The sequence below is a fragment of the Achroia grisella genome, unplaced genomic scaffold (assembly GCF_030625045.1).
Source record: "Achroia grisella isolate CSIRO2021 unplaced genomic scaffold, CSIRO_AGI_Agris_v1 utg906, whole genome shotgun sequence".
Lineage (NCBI taxonomy): Eukaryota > Metazoa > Arthropoda > Insecta > Lepidoptera > Pyralidae > Achroia > Achroia grisella.
Window position 1 is genome coordinate 251,327 of NW_026713064.1, and position 17,772 is coordinate 269,098.

General features: G+C 30.8%; 1 protein-coding gene across 6 annotated transcripts in view; it reads right to left on the bottom strand.

Moving 5' to 3' along the window:
* LOC131853868 (semaphorin-1A) overlaps nt 1-17,772 on the bottom strand; it is a 344,763-nt gene that overhangs the window by 40,525 nt on the left and 286,466 nt on the right. For all 6 annotated transcript variants that reach the window (XM_059204943.1, XM_059204940.1, XM_059204944.1 and 3 more), the window contains exon 2: nt 9,099-9,195. In XM_059204943.1, the coding sequence (XP_059060926.1) occupies nt 9,099-9,195 (97 nt within the window). The remainder of the gene's footprint in view (nt 1-9,098; nt 9,196-17,772) is intronic.

The window sequence follows — 17,772 nt, forward strand, 5'->3', positions numbered from 1 at the left end:
CGAAATGAAAAAAGATTTATTTCATTACAAAAAATAACTTATTGAAAAATAGTACTAACTAATTAAATTTTTCTAGAATCATATTTTTTCAAAACCTACTGAACAAATTTTAATTAATACAATCTGAAAATAGTAAGCACTAATGATTCACCTAATTTAGATAAAGTTCAACACATTGATTTATTAAATAGATTATGACCCAACAGACCATCTCTCTAATTAACTTAGGAATAATTTACAATCAATACAACGAAGTCGAAGTCGTGGTTATTCTCAAGTAAGTCTACCACCATCAATAATTCCAGTAGGTAAATAAGTTAGTTATTCAGATTGGCTCAATATTTAACGATAAACATGTCAATCAATTAGTGAATTCTCTGAAGTGTTGGATTGTGTAATTTCATTTAAACATTGTCTTCAGTACAGTGAAAATCAGGGTAGGCGTTTAGCTTCATTATATGTTAATTATATTGAAGGCGTTCCAGGTGAGAAGAGATGTCTTAATTTATCTTGTTTGTGACAATTGAGAAATTCGTGGATGCTATTATGTGTAGTTGGTTACAAAGAGACAAAGTTATCAAGGTAAGTACTATATGTATTCCTATATGGATTACATAAGCAACTATAGTAGGTGTGTTATTTGCAAATAAGCTTATACGGATGTAATCTTGTGGTATATATGGTGACTACCTATTCACATACCACTTTTCAGGCGACTTCAAAAATGAGAAGGCTGTGCTACTGTGTTTTTTAAGTATCACCTGTGTAACTTTAACTTCACTTTTTATTTGAAAGTAGGTACCTCCCTTCTGTCTAATATAAATCGTTTTAGATACTCTTTATGATTTTTTTTTATTAACTAAAATTCAGTACATTTATAAACGTTTTTTTGTAACGTTACTCATTTTATTTTTCATATTTGGGAAAAGAGCATAGGCTATGTATTAGAGTAAACATAGGCTCAAACAATTTATGTGAAATCCAGACGCACTCAGAGGTGGCGCCCTCACACACTTAACAAGTTAACTGATCTATTTTCCCCTAAACTACTTTATTTGTTTAGGCCACAACAAATAGGTACTCCGTAGAAAGTTACCCCGGGATTCGCCTCAAATTGCGTCTAACTCTTGTATTGTTTAATCAAAAGAACGCCGGGGAAAACGTACGAACGAAATAATAATGTAACTATTTGTTCACTTGTGTTGAGATCCCATATTTGTCGAATTCATATCATATAGTTAAAGTCCCAGTAGTTGGTGGATTGTTTTATTATTCTATTGTAGCAGGAAATTCCAGCTACGAATAAAATCTTAACTCAAAGGACGGATAAAAAACACATAGTCTGATATTTGCCTTTTTGTCTGTCTTCCTCATTTCTTTTAAAGATAAATGTCTCTCATGCTAGTGTTATATATATACGGAATCTAAAGAAACAAATGTCATTACTTGTCGTTACCATATACACGTAGAAAATAGGAAAATACTCGTGAAAAAAAAGTGTGATTTACGAGTGGGTGCTAAAGTCGCTATTTGGTAAACAACATATTTTTTCGTTTATATGATTTCGTGCATGGTGACGTAAGTAGGGAAGATCTAATAATATGAAAAGTATAAACGTACGGCTGTATTCAATTCAGAGAATCGATATCAACACGTTTTATGTCACTTTCATTGCCGTTACATAGCTAAATTATTATGTAACTATATGCAAATGTCAGTATTGTTTTTTAAATAGGTCGATACTAAGTCAATTAAATAAGAGACAATTATTGCACTTTATGGCCTATGTATAAGTAGCTAACCGACACTCTCAAAGACATCAAATAGTTCCTTAAGCAGTTCATATTTATTAAACTTTTCATTTTAAAGAATCTGTTTTGCAATTTAGTGTCACACCTCCTAGAATATTTTAATATGAAATCAAACGTAAATGCATTATTTCAAAATAATAAATAAAATATCGTTTGAGACATGGCCACAAATATTTAAAGTAACTGTGTATACAACAGACTGTGAAACGATAAATATAACAGTAACTATACTGTATACTACCTTCGTTCATTTTTCTATTTATGTATATCTATTTAGATATGTTTCATTTAAAATTATTATTTTTAATTATACCATATGAAATACAATTAATGGACAGTCATACAGCTAAAACTTGTATATATATATATAGATATGTTTGATTAGATTCGTGTGGACATGAAATTTTGATAGATGGAATTGGATGGTATCCATATCACGTAGAGGCTTTATTATGTTACTATACTTGCTCGCGTATTGTTTGTTTCTGTCTGTTCATCTCGTTGACGTCACTATCTAGTTGCTGTGCTCACGTTCTCTTATAATCGCGATTGATTTCCATAAACTATGGGTATAATGTATTTATAGGAATATAGGATTTCAAATATTTATTTATGACCTCGAGATTTAGTGCTCATTGTATTCAGAATAATAATAATTCTTAACTATTTTTTTTGTAAAATGATTAGAACAAAACAAATTCAGCATTTACCATAATACATTATTGAAAACTACACCTAAATCGATTAAGCCATTTCTGTGTTTAGCGCGCCCTAACAGACAAACAACCAAAAATTTTACAATCAGTGTTCTAAGTTCCTTTACGTAGCTATTGACTCTTAATTATAGTTTATCTCAGATATCTTCTATGTAAAGACAGTACCTTTCTATTATGAATGTGTATCAGGTATATATACATAACATACCCAGTACATGTTACAAGAGAGCATTAAACATCAGTGTCCTTACATTGGGCTACTCAACTTTCTACCACTTAGTTACCTAGTATTCATTTTATTTGGTTTACTTTGCTTCATTTACTTAAAATGTTGTAATTTATATGTTATATACAAGTAGAGCGTTACTTGTTTTCGTCTTTACTAATTAAGTACCCACTGCAATTCAGCCACGCGATCGAAGTCGCGAGTCGAAGTTAGTCCATACAAGTGCCCTTTATTCTTTAACTATGCGGACTAATAAGAGCGTCTGAACACCCCAATATCGTAATGCTAATTGAAGGGTAGAGCTCTGCCCTACCAGGGAATTTGTAGTGCACCCTTTCACGATATTATTTGTTCAATAGATACTAATTTGATACTATTATACTTAGAGATTAGAACTGTAGTTGACAGAGTATATTTGTATATTATATATATACGTACGGATTATATGTATATACATGTATATATTACATATCGTTATTTATTTAATTACAAACCCTATATTACTTCTATACCTAGTAAAATTTGTAGTAAACGATAATCTTATTTTATGTACGGTTGATTTATATACAAAGTTCGTAAGTTCAGATCTGGCCGACACTAAAAACTCTTAATATATCTATACTTATGACACATTTGTATTTTTTTTGGTAAATTGATGTTATCATTATTCATATTACAAAAAGATATTTTAATTAAATGAAAGTTTTAGGGAACATGATAAGCAGTTTTAATTAAAACGTGGGCTCCATATAAAACCTTACGGAATATGTTTTTTGCCTTCATGTGGAAATTGATTTACCGACGACGCCTCGTATGAATATGATTAATTAAGTACACATTTATTTATTCAGTGTTTCCGAGGATTTCCCTGTTTTCGTTCGAATCATGTTTTACTGTCGGCATTAATTAAAATTAAAGAATACAATACATATACTTTTTGAAAGGCCAACAAAATGATTAACAGGTAAGTTAATAATACATTGTTTTGATGATTTCTTTTGTCATTACAATATTATGGGAGCTTGAAATGATAAATAATGCTTAGTATGCTTAGTATGTGGAACAAAATCATAAATAATTTTATGTCTACTATTATAAAATCATTTATGATTTTGTTGCACAAAAAAGTCTGAAAGCAACATTATTATGTTGGCTTTAGACTTTTTTACAGTTTCTCGATTACAAAACGACTATCGAAATCAGTTCAGAATAATAGTAAAATATCACACAAAATACTTATGTGTTGAATAGAAAAGTTCTTAGTTTTTGAAGTCGGTTAGAAACACATGCGCAAAAGGCAGATTTTAATGTATATCATTTGCGGAGACCGTACTTCTATCTTTATACCACATTCACTTTTATGATTATGTTACATAGAATAAAATATCAGTAAGTACACGTGTTTCACCATTTTAACATGGAAATAATTGGCTGATAAGGCACAAGTGGCCGTTTCAACACTGTAAACACATTTCAACCGCACATGCTCTGTAACATGTAACATTATGTTGCTGAAATAAGCGAGGGTCTCTTTTGTGATACATATTTAGGTTTCTTTTAAGCGATTTTGTAGAGGAAATAGTACTCAATAACAATTAGCTGCGGTTTATTATTTTTGAGACAGTTCTAAATTCTCTGAATTTTCATGAAACGACATTAAAAGAAAGGGATTATGTCTACACACACGCACGCATGTCTAAAATATAATTAGACATATATTTAAAATGTATATTGAGGTTTGACATGCGAAACTATTCATAGTAAAAAATAACTGACCATTAAGAACCTTACATTGCATTCGTAAATAAATATAACTTGTCTAAAAAATAGGATCTAAATAAAATCTTGATTTTATTCTGAAATATATAAAAAACAACTGGTATGTCCACCATATATGCTAATTTCATTACTCTTTTGAACAGTCATACCTTTTGTGTGGAAAGTAAATTTCAATCACAATAAAGGTATTAGAATATTACATGCAAGACAAAGAAGTGATAACAATGTAAGCAAAGTAGCATTCTTAGTTGGTAGGTAACGATATACGTTGATAGCATCGCGTCTACATATGGCCGCGCCTGGCCCGAACTACGTTAATTTCGTTAAAAGGGCACAAAAGAGGCTCACACCCTATAGCAGAATAACATTACATGGGACGCGGCCCGAATAACGTTTCCGCACGGTAAGCGACCTTATAAAATTAGATGTTGGGCTAGCAAGTCGGCGAGGAGAGGTGTGAGTGGTACTAGACATATGAAAAGGACAAAACATAACATTCTAGCATTCAATCTTTTTTGTGTCAGGTCAATCATTTGTTTATCAGGATTATTTTGAGATATGAAGAGCTAACGTTTCTATAATTATGTAAGGTGATTTTATAGTACCATGTACCACCCTGCTATACTATTACAGTGCTAGGCGAAACGCAGCCGTGAATCACTCTAAAGAAAAACCATACAAATCGCTATCCCGCATACTATATAACAACCCTACAAATCTATATGACACATTAAAATTTTTGTTATTGTATAATGTAGAGTAAATATAATATAATAGAATTTAGTAAAAGATTCTCCAAACTTGATTTTAGACGATAAAGTTACAGTTTTACCATAAAACTTATTTTTTAATTAATTAGTGACATTTATTTATTTTTATTTTTTGATAATCTTGACAGATTAAGTACGTCTACACACGCGTTTTTCGTGGTCACAACATACCGGTTTCTGTATACGTTTAAGTAATAACATGATGAGGATTTTGTAACATGTGGCATTAAAATTTTCATCAACGCCATGAAGATTAAAGTAATAGCCCAGTTAATATAATTAAGTACTGTACACAACATGATACTATTCATGTCGTACATATGTATTTATCTATGACTAACATATAAAATATTTATTTTAAATAATTAGAAAGTTATTCTTATAGCATTCACTCTTAAGTAGATATGCAATATCTAGACATTGCGATCTTTGTGTTCTAATTTTAAAAAAAGTATATAGTGTATATTGCACTTCTTGTTTTTCACCAATATTAGATGTAGATAATAATAATTAAATTTGATTCATTCAATTCAGATAGATTAAATTTCGATCATTCTATCTGTATATGACAAGATTTGCTGCTGTGTTGTTCTTATAATAACATCGTCATTGGTTTCTTTTTGTGAATATTTTTTTTGTCAATTCAGTAATATCGTGTATCTCAGCATCTGTAGAATGTATACAAATAATTTAAATAATGTAAATAAATTATTAGATGTTTATAATAATTGGTTTATAAATTATAAGTATGCAATCTCTACCTAGCCCACAGCGCTCGGTGCAAAGTAAATATAACCGATACTCACTTGCTCCTTTGCCCGAGTCTTCACGGAAATGTCGAGTCGACACAGGTTTTATTACAACCTTTTTGCTCCCTTTAATAAATTCCTCAGAGTTCTTCCAATGTGAATTTCATCGGGCTACGACGTGACCATTGTCATGTAAATCTGATTTGGAAAGAAATGCAAACTTCGCTAGAACGGATGAATATTTCAAATTATACGACTCGACGTTGGTTCGTTGTGGGAAATATTGTCCAATTTGTTATGTATCTGCCTTTTTTATGGCTCGGCAGTAAGGGATGTGGTTAGTGTTGATGTAAATATGAAATGTCATAAAATTTTGCATACAATTTTATTGTCCTAGTGAAAAAATCTATTAGTACTATTGTATAGCTGTAGTTGTGTGTACCTAGGCAAGTACTGTTTTTATCTATCAAGCAAGAGCCATTATTGTAGTATTGAAGTTGTGCGTAGGGACTAGGTTATACAGTTAAGTATAGGTAATCTGTGATTTAGTACTTTGTAATATTAGTTTACACTTCTAGATGTTTTATGGGTACTACTCGTTTCAGTTATTGTTTCCAGGGTTCAACAGTTCAGTCTGATAAGAGGTATATATAACCACTAACATAACAGAATAAACAAAATGTAGAACTGGTGTAGTCGAAAAATTTTAAAAACTTTATAATAATACTATGTACAAGATAGAACTATACGAGGGTGTATCTTATAAAAACTAACATTTAAAACCACAAACAGAACACTTCCTGATAAAAAAATAGTCAGACTTTAAACACATTACGCATGTAGTGAAGAAACGATATCAATGAATTTCTTCTTGAGGTGAGAAGAAGTATGTTAGTAGCCAGCTGTTTCACATAGGGAATAACGTCAGATAGGAGTACATCTTCGGTCTCTCCATAAGTAATTTCGCGGATTTGGACTGTACTCGACTCCATTTTTTAATGGAGCACTATAAAAAATAAATGATAATATATATATATATATATATATATATATAATTTATTTTTTATTATAACCAACGTTGAGCACGACAAACACTTTTGGCTTGACGAGAGATAGAACCTAATGTAATATCGTACAACTATATTCTATCAACATTAGTGCTCAAATTTATAAGCTACGATCAATCACAGTATAAAAAGAAATATTTAATGTTTTAGATTAATTTGACATAACTGTATGTTTAAAAAGCTATTCCTTAGCATTAATTTATTCTGCATTCTCTTATATAGAAAAGTAGTTCAGGAGAAATCACAGTACAGATTTCTCAATTATTGATTTTTACATTCACAGGTTTGGTTTCCTACAAAACTGTAAATGATCGGTAAACAAAACAATCAGCTATTATAAAAGAAGATATCATACATCAATGTTCGTTCAAGAATAAATAAAAAAATATTATTATAAACACTATATTGGAAGAGAAATTATGAGTATAGTATATTAGAAAAGTGATATATAGATACGTAAAAAATATATTGGTTGCATGGCATGTAAACAACGTATACACGGTCGGCGCTCAGTGGGCATGACGGCAAGCTGGCAGATGTGTCATGGCGTGCCTATGCGTGATAATAAGGGAGGTACCTTCTACCAAATATCGATACTATTATATCATATTCTATTTTTACATACCTAGCGGTAAGAGTACCTTCTAGCTCAAGTTAAATCTAAATAGAGTTTGCAGTTTTAATTTACTTTCTATGTACAAGTAGTAGATTTATTTATTAGACATAAATACGTGGTTTCTTCTGAATACAACATTTGTGTGTACCTACATAGTACACACAAATGTTTATGATAATGATAATGATTAAAGCTGCTATTATCTAGTATAGTAGATACATAGGTTCTTGTAATAATTATTAATATTTTTTTAACACAACTTTAGATAAAAAGTGTCATTTAAAATAAAGTTCAACTGTTAACTTCTTTATCATACGAAATCAAACAAGTAACAGACTTCAAACAATTCAGCATCGACATAAAACCACAAGCACTCTGGACAACGACGAAAGAGGAACATTTACAACTTTCTTCGAAACTCTAAACATCGATAAATTGTTATCGACAAATCGCCCGTCACGAGACCGTAATAAAATGGCGACTGTAGGCCGGCGGGCGCGAGGGGTGTTTTTAAGTCGTCTTGCCTCCATCCAAACACAAGCCAAAAATCTTTATAAATGCAAACGAGAGAGCGCTATCTCGAATCTGTTTAGATAGAATGGGAGAAGAGATGTGCATTCGAGTTAGCTCTTTGCGGTCTCGGATAGATACAGCACGTTCTTCCCGCTTCAGTCGCAGCGGTTAAGGGTACCCTAACTTTCCTACGAATTGAAGTGGAGTTGGAAAAACAAATAACTAAGTATCTCATTTGAATGTATAACTTTGAGTCTTTTAAAACGAAATAGGTGTTACTAGAGAGATAAGTTTCCGTGGCCCTCCTGTATGTATCTGGCCGCTTCGTTTCCGTTCGAATATCAATTGTTTTATAAAGTTCAAATTGAAAAATGGAAAACTTTAAGTTATTTGCAATATGAATTTTTCTCGGTTCATTTGGTGCACGTGATTGCTATTAAGTTAGTATAGTTTTTATTTCATTCTCACTTTTCAATGATACATTTGGTTTTCTGTGTTTTATTATACAAGTTTTCGGTGTTTTATTACTAGTGTATTAATATATCAGAATTTTAGTTCTAGTACATTCATAAAAGCTAAGTCATTTATATTAGCTATATGAATGAATACAAAGTACGAACAAGTAAAATCAGCAGGTTGTCAATCTACAGACTCTCCAGCATTCGACAACCAATTGAACTTTTAATCAGTACATTGATTTTACTATATTCTGCATTGTAAAAGTAATATTATACGAAAATTTGTTAAAAGCGCGCTTCTCAGTTGATATTCTACAACATCAGTTCGCTTTTCCCAAGAGATAGTAATTTTACGAGTCATATAAATATTTGTAGAACTGCAAAAGCACTCACCTGCCACCAACCAGAAGATAATTGCCGTCTCTTAACAATAATCTGAAGTAGTCTGTGTGTGTCTCGTTCCCCAGGAACTTATGTGTGTCGTCAACTCCTGAAACAATGTAAATAATGTTAAACATTTGATATTGAAAGCAGATATTTCTATCGCTAAGCAACTGAGCTGTTTCAGTTTCAAGGGCGAGATATTTCTTGACAATCACTTACCATTAAATATCTTTAGGGATAGCTTAGTGAATTATAATATATGTGTATACAAAAAATGTATTTAAGTAAGTATATCAATTAGTTAGTAGACAAAGCATACGCTCTGCTTATTTTGTATCTACGTGGTGCAATCTACATGACATTGTGTACTATGACTAGGATTATAAAAGTTGTATACTTTCCATGTTTATAGAAGATAGTTCCTATTTTTCATCAGATAGTCTATCAATTTATTTGCTACTCGAAGTTGCATAAAAAAATATAATATGGATAAGTTCAAGATGCTATCTATACACAATATTCATTTCTAAATACGATTAAACGATTTCTATATATTTAATGTTTTAGGAGTTTGTGCGCTATGTCTAGTTGATATACTCGTACTTCATACAAATTATGTAATATTATGTTATCTGTGATATAAATAATCTATTTTTCAAATACAACTATCTCCTTTTATTTATTTCTCTCATTCAGTAGAAAAAGAGGGCGATTTGGGCAATAATAGAGTTAACCTGTCTATACTCGTTTACTTGAATGTTATTTTCATACTAATTGAAATAGTAGTTAGATTACAGAATTCTCAAATATACGTTACTTACTTAACAAGTATTGTTTTGTTATTTTTTATATTAATAGACATTTTCATCTGTCTATATTTGTCTACTAGAAAATTCAATGTAAACGCAATTATGTTAAAAGGAAGGAAATGTTCCATTTTATCTTATTAGTGCGTGTTGAGTTACACTTTGATACTGTAATGAAAGAATTTACATATCTATTAGTTAGTCGGCTCCATTGTAATGAAGAGTCGTTCTTGTACATAAAATCAAAGATATTTAGCAGAGTGGGGGTAATATTGATTATCAAGAATTCATCGCCCCACATGGAATGAAAGGATCCATTTTGTTTTCAGTCAACTTTAAAAGTCCTCTTTAAATGTTATGCGATATTTTTGCATAATAAAAAACATTGTTTTTTTAATAAACTTTAAAATATAACTAAAGACAGGGAGATAAATTCTATTAACATTTGACTCATACGATTTACACTTGCTTTTGTATTTAAATAATATATGTTAAGAAAATGTTACAGCAGACAAAGTCATTTTTATTCTACTAAAGTGGTTGAGGATTTAATTTCAGTTTAAATGAGGTCTGAAATAACAGACGTAGGTCTCATTACAGACCTTTTATCATGACAGAACGTTGGTCTTGACATTCAAGTCTTGATTGAATGAATTATATAAATAGTACATAAGTTTTTGAACACTAACTTTTAATAAGTACGTCTGGTAAAAGACCCGACTATTCACTTGAATTAACTTAAATAAATTCACAGATATCACAAGAAACCCGTGGAGATTGTAATGTTTTACCAGTTTTGAGAACTAAGGTGTCATGCTTCCGTACTCTGAATTTCAAATTTCATTACCATATCTCACTCTTCGATTTAGATTATAACAAAACATAAATACAATGGAGCAAGAAACGGAAAACTCCACATCCACTGCTGTGGATAGGATTTTCAAACTAAATAGCCTCGATTATTTATTATCCGTCTGATAGGTTCGTGGTTGGTCCGTGTATGTTGGTGATGCTTACCACTTTCGATTAGTTAGGCTTGTTACTTTTTTGGCATATAAAGAAATAATAGTCTGTAATCAGTAATGCATAAGAATGTTTATAGAAGTATATACATTGTAACGTATAAACGAACGGGATAAGGCGACAAATGACCAGGTCAAGGCCTACCCAATTTTGTAAGGTACAATAAAATCAAAGATCCTTAAAAGATAGTTTTACATTGTAACGTATAAACGAACGGGATAAGGCGACAAATGACCAGGTCAAGGCCTACCCAATTTTGTAAGGTACAATAAAATCAAAGATCCTTAAAAGACAGTTTTACATTGTAACGTATAAACGAACGGGATAAGGCGACAAATGACCAGGTCAAGGCCTACCCAATTTTGTAAGGTACAATAAAATCAAAGATCCTTAAAAGACAGTTTTACATTGTAACGTATAAACGAACGGGATAAGGCGACAAATGACCAGGTCAAGGCCTACCCAATTTTGTAAGGTACAATAAAATCAAAGATCCTTAAAAGACAGTTTTACATTGTAACGTATAAACGAACGGGATAAGGCGACAAATGACCAGGTCAAGGCCTACCCAATTTTGTAAGGTACAATAAAATCAAAGATCCTTAAAAGATAGTTTTATTGCCATGTATAAGTTCACGACTTTATTCGTATTGATAGTGTCTAGTATGCTGTATTAGACGAATGCTTCATTAATATTCAGAAATTTTTATTATCTTATGGCTTTGGTTATGGCTTTAGTATATTGCTTTCACAAATATTCTATCTACTTCATAGAAGGTCTAGCGTGCTGAAATATTGAAATTAAGAGACCAGACCAACTAATATTGGTTCCTTAGGGAGGAAGGGGATCCTTAGTAATGTGAACTGTTGATCTCATTGCTAGCAATGTACCATGTCAGGTAGACACGCGGTTCACCATGGAAACCATATTGATAAATTCCTGAAGAATTTTTTACAAAGGGCTAACTAACCTGATGTCATGTTCATCTTATCATTCTCCACTGGTGCCTCGCCAGCGTAAACTATGATGTTAAACTAGACTATATATTATTACTATATTGTAACAATAAAAAAGCAACTAAAGTCATAAATATTTATATCTATATATAATATCCCTTCTTGTACAAAGGGAATTATTATTATACACTAATTAAAATAATAAAGCGGTTTGGATATAAAGAGGCCGTATGACAACGAAATAAAATAAATAAAATATGAAACGATAAAGTTAAGTGGGTCTCCCCTAATCGAGCTCTGAGGGCACATTAAAAAACTAATTAGCGTGACGTCATAATGAAATGTATGGAGCGGTTAGCAGCGGGAATAGAAAGTAAACCCTTATTATCCCTCCGGTTCAGATAATAACTTTGTGTATTTTATTTGTACTGGTTTTATTCGAAATTGTAAAGTATAACATAGGTTACATTTATATTTTTTATTAGGAGGTATGATCCTTTTAAGATCTACTGTCTCTGTTTAAGAGTTTGTTACCAACACTCGTCATAGACAAGAAATAAAGGTTATATTTAGAAACGAAAGGTCATTCTATTTTTTGTAAAGGAAGTTTTTCTATATGCACGTGTTCTTCGTTTATATATTACTACGTATATAAAGTTATATTGGTTTCTATAATGTGTATATCAATTAAATATATAATTGCCTTATTGTATCACTAATAAATTATTTTATTTTTATCGTTATTTTCTTAAATTCATTTTAATGTTATAAATATTTCAGTCTGTTCATTACTTTTTACCGAATTACTGAACGATAATGAATAAAAAATATGTAAAGATATGTTATGTAACGAAGACGGACATTCGCAATCTTTTGTATTAAAAAAAGCTGATGAAATTGCAGGTGTGAACAACTTGTGATGATATATTCCTCGTTCCGCTTATGTTATGGCCTCACTTTAAAAGCAAGCGCACAGTGTCCCAATGGGGTCGTTCGGTCACCATGTCGTCCTCATGCATATATTGTGCAACCCGCTTTACAATTTCATAAATCTACCAAAATGCTAATTAAAACGGGAACGCGTCTAGTATTTTCGAAGCGCCCGTATGTTGTACTTTGTAGTATATTATTTACACAGCCTGTTTGAAATGTATAGAAAATATTTTAATTAGTACTAGCAGTTGTAAATGAAATTGATATACATATGTAGGTGTTTTGAGCAAAACTAAATTTGTATTTGAAAATTAATTATTTTACTTTCAGTATTATAGTAACATATAAAAAATATACAATGATATTAATCTTTTCAATTTAATAAAACACAGTATTTGAAAATCTATCAACTTAAGGCAATTAGTTTTTAAAAAGGGATATGTACATGAATCAGTTTCGATGTTGCTTTTGTCTTTTAAAAGAGTTTGATTTCATCTGTAGTATAATTGACATAAATATTATGGTTTAGATATTTTTTATATTACAAAATACATTACATATCATATAACCACTAAATACTTAATAATACGTTACATACCTAATAATAATACATTATTGTTAATGAAGTATACAAACGTGTAGTAACAAGCTATGTAAGTTCATAAAATAGTATTCGGTAATGTTAAATTAGTATTTCAGCAAAATGTAGAGATCAGATAAAACCTGCCGCGGAACTTCGCAGCTAGGATCTTCGGCTTACAAGTTTGAAGTCCTTCTCACTCAATTGATAACGAGGCTTTATGGATTTTGTGACGTCTTGAACTTAGAAACCGCGGCGATTTTCAGTTCAGCAAAAAATTTCGCAGTGTGAGTATATATAAATATTAGAGGTTATAATGCGATAGAGTTGTTTATATTATAACATCAAAGAATATTATAAAAAAAATTTATTACAATTTACAATATTTTTATTTATTTTAGCACTTTTATAGTTTATAGGTCTGTAATGTAAAATACATTACAGACCTATAAACTATAAAATATAAAAATAATACGCGTAAATATTTTATAAGTTCTCTTTGGTTTGGTAAGATAATTTTGTATTTAAGTTTGGTTAATTGATGATAAATACCTAAATTGTAATATTTTAATGAAATTATTGAAATGGCACAGTGCCATAATTAATCGTATAAGCTAATATGTCTACATCAAGAAGAGTATATGAAACACGCTATGTCAAGATATCCATTGCTGTCGGCTTATTTGGATTCTCTTGGCACAAACAACTAAATGAATCAGCACCGATGTAGCACGTCCCAATGAATATTAATTCTGACCCTAATCTCCAATATTGACAAGGATCCATCAATTATATTAAATCGATAGACACCTAATAGATATGCTTGAGTGTACATAATTAAGTAAAAGACAATTTAACTAATCTTGACCCTCAAACTATAATGCGACCTAACACTTCCTACTAAACGAGAGTTTGTAATGACTTTTGGAATAATGAAAAGTCGATTAGAAGACATTGTAAAAGTTTAATACGACGATAACAATTTAAGTTCACACGAGATAACGTCTGATATCACAAACTTTTTTTACGAGGCTATCCATGTACCCACATATTAGGCTGATGGAGGTGATACCTTTTTAAACCGAGTTTCAAAAGAAGAAGGTTCTTAAACTTAAGTCAATTTATTTTAATTTTACATGATGTTTTGTGACAGTTAATACTCCACGCCTTTTTTATAAGAATTTTGAATGGTCAATATAAATATGCAATGTAAAACTACGAAGCTTTATAGTTGTAGCACCTACAGGTAGAAGATCAAGATCTTTGATACCCACATTTGCACATATGAATAAGAAAATAAATGTATGGTATGGATTGTTTTAGAAGTAACACCATTTAGGGATAATTTATTTTACAACAATGAAAACGAGGAAGTTAGGAAACCACAGAAAAAACGTTATAAACGGCGGTGATTTATCACATTGTGGAAACACTGATGTGTTCGGGAACGAATTATTGCTAATGTTCGGAAATTTAACAATGAACGGATTGTGAAAGAAATCAGACAGGGTGTGGATACGCGATTTTATTAATTTGTCATTGAAATTAATAAAACCGTTTGTTTAATTTGGAAGTTTTTTTCTGATAAAGAAACATAATGTGCTATTAGAATAAACTTGTAAAATGTGTGAATGAATGAACTCAACTTTGTCAGTCACATTATAATTAAATTAGTGCTAAATAATAATTTTTATTATTATTTATTAAATTACGACAGTATGGTCGAAAATGCTACTCGAAATATGAACAAGGGAAAGTGTTATATTTATCATAATAGAAACAGTCCATAAAATATGTCAATTATTTCATTTTGGATTATGTATAGCTGTGATATAGATGTAAACGTAGATTTCAAAACACACATGTTTCATACAGATTGTGCAAGGAGATTTTTTCCGTGGAAACGACGAGATAACGCAGTTTACGAGGAAGGCACGACGACCTTTTTGATACAGTCTCACCAGACTTACAGGCTTGTAAGTGACGTAACTTAGTACTCTACACGCCCTGGTTGGAGCTAAGCGATAAATAAATTCAGAGAAAATGTCTTTCCGCCTGAATCCTTTTAACTGGAAAATATTTTAAGAGATTTTTAGAACTGTTTCGGTTACTTTGTTAATTGCCTGCCGAGAATTGAACCGATAATTTTTCTACATAGGCAAACTTTCGTACAACTTCACAAAATTTGCGAGGTAGGCTTTGTAAAAAGTCGCCTGCATGGGTTTCTCATTGTGCTGCGGTTATGGCAAAATATGGCAGTGAAATTACAGAAAAAAAGCCAAATTCAAGTGCTTCGAAATAATAACGCATGAGTATTGAATATCGCAACAATCGACTTAACATTTGCCAGTTACTATCAGCTAGTTTGATAATCCATTTACATAAAAAAGTACTATATTTTGGTGCCTATCTATCTATGTTCGAAGTATACAGATACAACCTGTTCCTCGATCAAGAAGCATTCAATAGTTGAATAGAGAAAACGCTAGTGTAGATAAACTTACTATCGAATTTCAATATTTATAGGGGTGTCACAAACAGTAACTTACAGTATATCCAGTTGTCTCGAGCGGAACTGATTGTGGATTTCCTCTGAAAACCGATATTGTAGTGAAAGGTCTTAGTAATATCTGCAGATATATTGGGTACAGGTTTTTATCAGTTTAATATTACTAAATATTCTCACTCTAGATTTCGTTTAGTTTTTTTGGATACAAGTTATCTTCTACTTCTATATCCATCTTCGTAATGAAGATTGCATGTTCATGTTAAATTTAATTAAGATCGTTCAGCCGTTTTGCGTGAAAAGATAACAAATAGACACAGTGGGTCTGTGTGTGTATCTTTTGTATTTCAAAATATTAGTATGTAAAAATATATATCATAAATATAGATATATCAGTAGTATAGGTAGTATAGTAATATAGGTTATTACTATGTGAAAGTATATGTAGTTAATACGCAATGTGTAAAGGAATAAGTTAATTTGGTTTCTCTACATGTTAGACGGAAAAATAGAAAGCTAACCAGTATATTATCGTTAAAATCTTGTTACACAAGCGAGTAGTTCTTTGAAGGAACAATATAAAAACGCAAACAGAACGAGCTCGGATCTGTCTTCATTAGGTACAGACCGCTGTTACAGTCAACCACACAAGTGGGCAACGAAATAAATTGGTATAGTTATGTGTACCGACAAAATCTGTTGTCAGCAAATGTTTTTGGTATTTTGACTAACGTTAAAATAAAAAAGAGAAATAGTGCTGTGGTGTTACTGCAACAATGTGAATCATTATGAAGTTATATAATCAAAAATATCATATTTACTTTTATCATAACCATTCACTAATATGGAAATAGAGACGGCACGCAATGGATATATTTTAATAATACATTAATACTATATTTCCATATGAATGTTAACGTGTACGTATTAATATATTAATACACACACACTCACAAACACTCGAATTTTTAGTTACATATATTAAAACTAAAAAAATTGAGTTGTAATAAAAATGTACTACCATATTATAGGTATATATGTATATCAGCCAGCAGTATACTTCCAATAAAATTTTACGTACTTATGACAGACATGGTTACTTCTTATCTTGAAATAAATCAATTGTAATTATTACTACTCAATTTTCAAGCACACTATGCTATATTACTTTCTTTATTCACTACCATATCTATGTTCAGCATTATTATTTACTTTATAATATTTATAGGCGTAATAAATATAAAATATATGGAATCTAAGACAGCAGTTTTACTTATAAGCGCCAATTGTGTTTCTCAAATGATTTATTTATATAATTTGTTGTAATATGTATAGATGGACGAGACTACTTAATCAAGGGAAGACATTTTGTCGTCGCCCCTTGGATCGTTAACTTTGATAGTCGCAGCCATTCTTGGTAATGATTCTCGTACGTTATCGGCATCACCTTTTTTTAGAACTTACACAAAACAAAAACGAACAAAGGTTTAAATGTTACTGCTTTAAGTCTTGTATTTTATTATGTGGCAGGATAAAGAACTAGAAATAAAAAAAACTTACCTGTGGTTTCGTTAATTTCTAAAATTTTTATTGTGTCTAAAATTCGCATATTAATAATTTCAAAATTCGCATAATTGAAAATTTTTCTTTGGATTAAAAATTTATGTTGCTATAGAAAAATAAGCAATATTAGTTGATTTTTTTACAAAACATTTGCAGTTACATCATGAAATAACTTTTTATTTATGAAGAAATAAAATAAACCGATTTTACAAATGAGATATAGTTGAAAAACGGCCAAGATAGACATTATAGAGAGGACTTTATCAATTATCCATTAAGTAACTAGATATATACCTAGTTCTCAGTGTTTAAAGC